Raw genomic sequence first — 7,459 nt, forward strand, 5'->3', positions numbered from 1 at the left:
TTTGTCAACGTTTTGATCTGAACCATTGTATATGATCATAAGTAACCTTAAAACAAGGCTAAACATGCATTTTCCCTTTACTACTCCTTTAATATTGGCATTTCATATTTCAACTGATGTAAAGATTTGACCATATTCTATGTTTCTGTAACTATCAATGTTAATCTTCTAAGGTACAGGTCATAAAAATAGGAGAAGAAGGAGGTAAAGGTGCATAATAAGAAATACTTTGAATATCCATTTACAATATATGAATCAATAGTTCTCCATATCTATCCTTATGTACATGTGCAGGATTGATCTAAAGTGATAAAGTGAATGTGTAAACAACCCTGTGGTTCAGGAGACCACTGGAAGCTCCAGAGGGGGCAGGTGCTGTTCGAGGCCAGGTTCCTCGTGGGACGTGGGTGGCGTCTCTTGGTGGAGGCTGAGGACGTCCACCAGTCCTGTCCCTGTGTGAGGGACACCGGTGTGCATAAGATGTCTCTGTAAGTGCTTGATCCAGTCCTCCTGGACGGACAGGGGACCCTGGAACACTAGGTCACAGAACCTGCGTGAGAGAAAGTTCAATTACTGTGCTTTGACATCTGGTGTACAAAATAGGGAAAACAGTACTACTCAGTACATACATACAGTACTACTCGCTACTCATGGGAACATGTGAAGTTGTGTTGAGAGGTGAGGGAAGTTGTTAGTACCGGCAGGTGAGTCTGTAGATCTTCTCCATGGCGCTTGAGAGCGGGAAAACCTTCTTTTTCAGACCAGATCTCAGTCTAGGCCTCTTTTGTTTACAATCATAGCCTAGAAAACAGACATAGCAATGTTCAGCAATTTTCCCTCCATTCAAAGTTAAATTAGCTACTTGTCCATTGACTGAAACTGAAAGACAAGTGTGCTGTCAATAACTAGTACAGTATAATAAAGTTGGCAACTTTTTTTGACCTTTCTGTCCAGAGCGTTCACTTACTTGTGCCTTCTAACATTGCAACGCTCTTCCTCCGTGCGTAAGCTCTGAGATGATTTGACAGGCTGACAGCGCTGGGGAAGATTGTGTTGCAGTGAATGCAAATCTTCTTATTCGATTCACTCCCCTCTGGAATGTGAGAGAGACATTGGAATTGAATAAAACTCAAAGAGAACTAACAACACAACTCAAAAACTTTAAATCTGTTCCCATAGTGCATTGAAAACTTTTTTTAAAGGCAAGTCTTTGAGAGTGTAAAGATGGCACTTTCCCCAAATATCCTTAAATCCCAGGCTAACAGTGCACTAAGTTTATTTTAAGAGTTTGTTTTAACTGTATTAGTTGTTAGACCTAATCTCTATCAAATCAAGTATCTTTGGATATTTTTTCTGAAAATAGTTCAGGTCCAACACAAATTGTTAACTGAAATAGGATCTCTAAGGTAGCTTTAAATAACTTGAAGTGAGGCTCAATAAGGAATGTGAAGTAGTAATATTTTGGGGCTCATAAAGGCTAACAAGCTAAGGTGCTATTCCCTAGCCTCATCCTCCATCTGTTTTCAGATTGATAGACTCTGTTCTGCACTCTGCTGTTTGAGAAGCGTTGACGGTAATGTTCTCAACCTAGAATCTTCACAGGGCCTACTGTCACCTAATCTACCGTCACCTAATCTACCGTCACCTAATCTACTGTATGTCAGACAAGTGATGGAGAATGTAGGACATACCTACTGTACACATTTGCTTTGTGACAAAAAACAAACATGCAGTCATATAGAATGTGCACAGTATTGTACACAAATACTTATAGTGTACATTAACTACATTTGTCAATTTATTTCCCTTCAGAGAAATTCAATAGATTCATACCATTCGTTCTTTACACACTAATTTTTAACTGTGACTCCACCATACCATCATAAGAAATTAAGTAAGCCACTTTCATTGGTGTAAACATCAAAGTGTCAGCTTCCAATTCATTTCACACCTAATAGGAATAAACATCTGTTTATCATGATGAGCCAACAAGGGCTATTTAAATTACCTGCAAATCGTTTGCAACATTGAATGTGCCAAATGAATAATTTCTTAGTTAATTAACAAAATGTCTTAAACCTTCTACATACATTCTCCTCTACTCAACTCATACTCTTTGTATGAGTTGATTCTCAGTTTAAGATCACGCTGATTACAGATAAAAGCCTTCTGATCTGAATGCATGAGAAAGTCTCTATTCCCAATTGCGATTTCAGTAGCTGTATGCTGTAAACGTACACTGACATTCATGCACTGTCAGCCATAGAACAACCAATAGCAGCTCAAATGGATGACTTCTGGGGAAAAAATCTGATTTTAAATCCCTAACAACATATTTTTTGTTTATTCCTGACGGAAACTCTTACTTGGACCGACATTAAACAAAGGTGAGGAAACACAGCTGATGTGCTTCCAGGACAACAAAGACAACATCAAACATTGTGATCATTTTTAATTTCAATTTCAAAGGCGCTTTGGTGACTTTTATTCTTTTTTTTATGTGCTAAAACAATTCAACTGATCTTGAACTTCTTTCTGTCTTTTCTCTCTGGGTCTATGTTTCTGAAGACTTCAAGGCTGCTGACGGAGCAGCAGAGCTCTGTGTTATGGTATATCTTACATACATGTTTAATGAAGCACCGTTGGGTTGAAACTGTGATTTAACATGAGTCTGTAAATAATGAAATGCTGTATAGTTAGAGCAACATAGAACAGCTGTGCAACATGACAGTTTCAGTACAGTTGCAGAAAAGTGATGATCGGAGGACCAGCTGCAACACATTCCTGACTGCACTTCTCAGTAAGAACACTGCTAGTCACTTTACACTTTTCATCCATCATTTATTACTTACTATACCTATTTCCTACTTACTACCTATTTCCTAACTATTTAAAATGTATTTAATACATAGATGAAACTTGAATCTCCTTACCAAAAGCCCAGTTTGGCTCCAGACTCATTGCTCGTATCCCCTCCATGCTGTCCTTGGTCACACTAAAGTGTTTCCTGGCTGAATCTCTGGCCTCCAGTTCCTTTCTCCTCTTGAGCAGCTCTACTAAAGTGCTGGACGAGGCCTCGGTGACCCCCTGAGTTTCTATCTTTCTGGGGTGATGGGGTTCCTGGGGTGACCCCCCCTCGGTGACCCCCTGTGTTTCTATCTCTGCCCTCTTCTTCTCACAGAGCTCTTCTCCCTCCTGTCGAGATGAACCGGGCCTCCATGGGGTGTTGGCCTGGACGCCATGTTGGATCTTCACCGGGATGCCCGTGGGCATCAGGAATAGCCCGTCACTGCTAATGAACTTCTGAGAGACGAAGGGCCGAGAGTGGCCCTGCTTCCCGCTGAGCAGCTGCAGGATGTGCTGGTGCTCCTTCTCGTCCTGGAGCAGCTGGTTGAGGATGCTCAGCGGAGACTTGCTGGTGCTGGTGATAGTCTTACCTATTCGTTTCAGGTGGCCTCTCACATGGTTGGAAAGACCTGTTTTAGTATCAAACCAACCCCAGCACAAGGGGCAAGTGTGCTCACCTTGCAACTCTGGCTTGTCAGCTGTGGAGTCCACAATCGTGTCACAAAAATGAAAACATCTCCTATTGACAATAGTTTGCATATACCACAACATCTCTAACTACCTTTCTACCTATCAATCCAGTAATGAATGTCGTATACTTTAGATTAGTATATACCTTTCTACTACTATACTATTAACACATACTAAAACACCTAGTGTACTACATTATACTCCCATTACTACAGAATGTACAGTAATTACAGCATAGTCACTGATGACTGTAAATTTGATGTCACAAAACAGGAGAAATGAACAAGTGGATCACCTTTCTTGACTCTGCGCGACACCGAGGGAATCTTCCTACGGATGCGCGGCTGACGGTCTTGTGAGGCCACTTGCTCTGGAGAAACCATGTGACGAGCGTCATAACTCAGCCCCACTCTGTGCAAGTGTCCTCGCACGTGATTGGACAGGCCGACTCCAGACTCAAATATGGCAGGACAGTAGGGGCAAGACTTCTGCTCTGTCCCCAGCGCAGGTAGTGCGGGGTCACTCCGAGGGTCAGTGGGTGACTCATCACATACTGCACTTTCAATACACTCCTCCTTGATGGTCAGCTGCTGTATATCACTGCTGTTGGCATCCTCTGTGTCATAATGGTGCTCAGCTGGTCCACTGCCCTCTCTGACCAAAGCTCTCTGCCTGCGTATGAAGTAGCTACGGGCGTAGGGGTTCTTCTCATTTTCACTGCTGTCCAGGAAGTTTGCTGTGGCCTCGCTGGTGTAGTCACTAAAGTCATAGGTGTCCTCATCATCTCCTTCCGTGTCATCAGGGGCGGTAGATCCCTTTAACCTTTGGTGGAGCTTTGGTAAGACATTGTCAACCATCCTGTCGATAGTGTTGCGCAATGGCGTTGACATTTTTCTTTTGGATGGGGACTTCTGAAGAACAGCTTCTACCTTCCTGCCAGCTAAGTCGCTGCCTCCCTGACTGTGATCAGAGTCATAACCATGGCAGAACATCTGGCCTCTGGCATCTGATTTACCTGCCTTGGTTGTGAGCAACACATCAATGTTTGAGGGATATTTTGTCCTCTCTGAGTTTTCTGAGACAATTTGGTCATACTCATGATTGTCTTCCTCAACATAAGGGAGACCTGTTGTCACGTCTATTTTTTCCATTGGTCGCAGAGATAATTTGCTTCGCTTGTCACTCCCCGGCAAAGATTGTGACAGCTTGTTTGTTGTGCTGCCAAGGCTGCACTTGAGCTGTGAGGAGTGGAGACCTTTGTCAGATTTCTGCCTGTTTGTATTGCTCATGTAAAAGTTAGCTTTGTTACTGGACCAATAGGGCAAGTCTGCTCTTTTCCAGAATGCTGGCGTCTTAATACAGAACTTTGGCTTTAGCTCCAATGGTTTTATATTAGCTTTTTTGGGCTGGTCAGTTAGCTTATATTGACTGCACATAGATTCTGTGCGGACAGACACTTTGTTAAACTGTGGACTTTCATCATCATCATCAGACAAAGCCTGGTGTATCAGCTCAGTATGCCTTTTGAGGACGTTTTCATTTTGGGTACTGAATGAACACACGTTACAGTGAAACAGAGGAATTGTTTCCGCCTCGTCTTTTACAATGCTCATGTATTTGGGCTGGTGTTTACTAAAGTGCACTTTGTGCAAGTGTGCCTCAAGCTCTCGTTCTGTTAGAGACACGTAGTTGCACTCCTCACAGCAGAAGAAGCGCTTGTCTCTCTCGTGGGTCTTGGCATGCTGGACGAACGTGTTGGGGCAGTTAGTCCCGAACACACACTGGGGGCACTGCAGTCTGGCATTTCTCCCCTCGTCTGGAGGTTTGCTAAGCCCCTTGATTTCCTCCATGAGTTTCTCTCGTCTCTGCTGGTGGATAGTCATGTGCTTCAAGAGAGAGTTGTGAGCGCGGAAAGAACGCCCACACTCTCTGCATATAAAAGGTCGGGGAACATTCTCACGGCGCACCTGGTTATGCCCGTCTAAATGATACATCATATGTCTATGCAAATGTCTTCTTTCCTTGGAAGTGACATGGCGCTTTGTGCGTGGAAAGAACGGTGTCTCTGGTTCAGAGCGCTCTTCTGTCTTCAGCTGTTGATGTTTTGTAATAACGAGGTTGTCTACACGCTGGGTGCGATTGTCCTCATCGCAACCGTCCTCTGAAACTCTTGTGACGACAGAGTCAAACTTGTCGTCGTCGTCATCATCACCGTCGTCGTCAATGTGCGTGTCTTCATTTGCGTCAATACAGCCGTTGTACACTTTATCTGTGTGTTCTGGCGTGTGAACTTTGTGCTTCCGCTGTCTTTGGCTCACATAACGAATACCTCCAGCCTTTTCCTCCAAGCTTCTGCTCACAGAGTGGCCGTTCCACAAGAAGCGTATGAACTCTTTTTGAGGTTCCCAGTTTATGTCCGCGTCGTTGTCAAAATCGTCTGAGGAGCTCTCTGATGACTCTGTGTTGAAGTTGGCACGTATTCCTTTGTTCATCAAGATTTGTCTAATAGGCATCTGTTCTGGACTGTGTCCTGGTAGCGCGGTGTAGGGAAGTTCCTCCTCGCTCTCCTCGGTGTCGGACGGCGGCGGGTTGGCGCCTGGCAGCGTGTCTAGGACGGGTCCTGCTGGGTGCTTCCCCGCGTCTGATTGAAGCTCAGTGGGTGGCAATAACACCTGAGGGCCTATGTCCTTCTCCGGTTGCCGCTGTGTATCCAGGACATTGTTGGGTAAAATGCCGCCTTTGTTCAGGACACAGCGCTCCTCTGAGGTGGAGTGTGAACCAGGTCCATTAACAAGTGCTCCTGAAGGCAATGAATTGCCTGCGTGGGGAACAGCAGGGACACTGCTGTATACAAATGGCTTCGGCTGGGCTCCATTTAAAGGGTTTTGGTGTGTGTCCGAGGACAGCTGCTCCGACAGACCTGCAGCATTGTTCTTCAGGGAGGACGTGTGACTGTGAACTGGGTCCTGGGTGGGACCTGAGCTGTCAGACGCTGGTTCCACATCTTTGTCCTCTTGTGCATTTGGCTTCAGGTCAGCCATCACAGCATTGCACTATGAAAAAGAATATTACAAAATCAACTTAGAGAATGATTAAATTTGAGTCAATGGAAAATACAGGATTAAAACAGTTGCCTAAATGAGCTGAATTGAAATGCATAGGGCAGCTGACAGCTGTAAAAAAAATACACAAAGTGAATTATTTCAAAGTCAAACCATAATAAAAATACACCAATTATTATCTTTTTCACATTGGGAACCAGTCGCTGTTAAGTAGCAGTTTTGCCATCCTCCCACTGTTCTACAAAATGAGAGTGGTATTCTGTGCTGAATTATGATTTCCTAACACCCTCTCCCGCCACCATTCACAACAAACCCTGCTGTTAGCACTGGATACCCTGGTGAGCATGCTTAATTATGTGAGCACACCTCTGGGATACAACCTTCCTGTTTCTCCCCCTAAAGTTCTCAGCCGCCTGCTAAAATTGACCAATTTCCATGGGAACAACGTACACTTCCAATGAGATCATATTCTGTCTTATCACTCTCTGATGGTGCCAACACAGATCCCAGCACGAGACTGTTGTTGCTTGAATCCTGACAAATTGGCAAGCACAACACACATACACACACACGCGCACACACACGCACACGCTGTATAGTTACCCACATAGACATCCATTCACAGTCAAGGCAGATTTCTGGATGTAAGACAGATAACTGTTGTTTAAATATCCTTATTAAAATCCACTGAAAGGGGTGAACATAAATAAGTGAAAACAAGGTTATAATATCCAGTGCTTTCTCAGTATTGTGAGACTGAGCTGAGGCAGAATGTACTGTACTGTATTTCAGGGTTGTTTTAGCCCCACTAGACATATGCTCGCTGGAATTGGCATCCAATGCTGGCTGCTCTCTACAGG

At 44.1% G+C, this 7,459-nt stretch overlaps 1 protein-coding gene across 1 annotated transcript; it reads right to left on the reverse strand.

The window, feature by feature from the left end:
- Positions 1–339: 339 nt before the first annotated feature.
- Positions 340–6,578, reverse strand: znf644b (zinc finger protein 644b; the record flags this gene model as incomplete). The annotated part of the gene is made up of 5 exons (XM_084436190.1): positions 340–550; positions 699–801; positions 968–1,093; positions 2,934–3,545; positions 3,833–6,578. The coding sequence occupies 5 exons, from the start codon at positions 6,576–6,578 to the stop codon at positions 340–342; spliced, it is 3,798 nt and encodes a 1,265-aa protein (XP_084292316.1).
- Positions 6,579–7,459: the final 881 nt, after the last annotated feature.

The sequence above is a fragment of the Borostomias antarcticus genome, assembly GCF_949987555.1.
Source record: "Borostomias antarcticus genome assembly, chromosome: 3".
Taxonomy (NCBI): Eukaryota; Metazoa; Chordata; class Actinopteri; order Stomiiformes; family Stomiidae; genus Borostomias; species Borostomias antarcticus.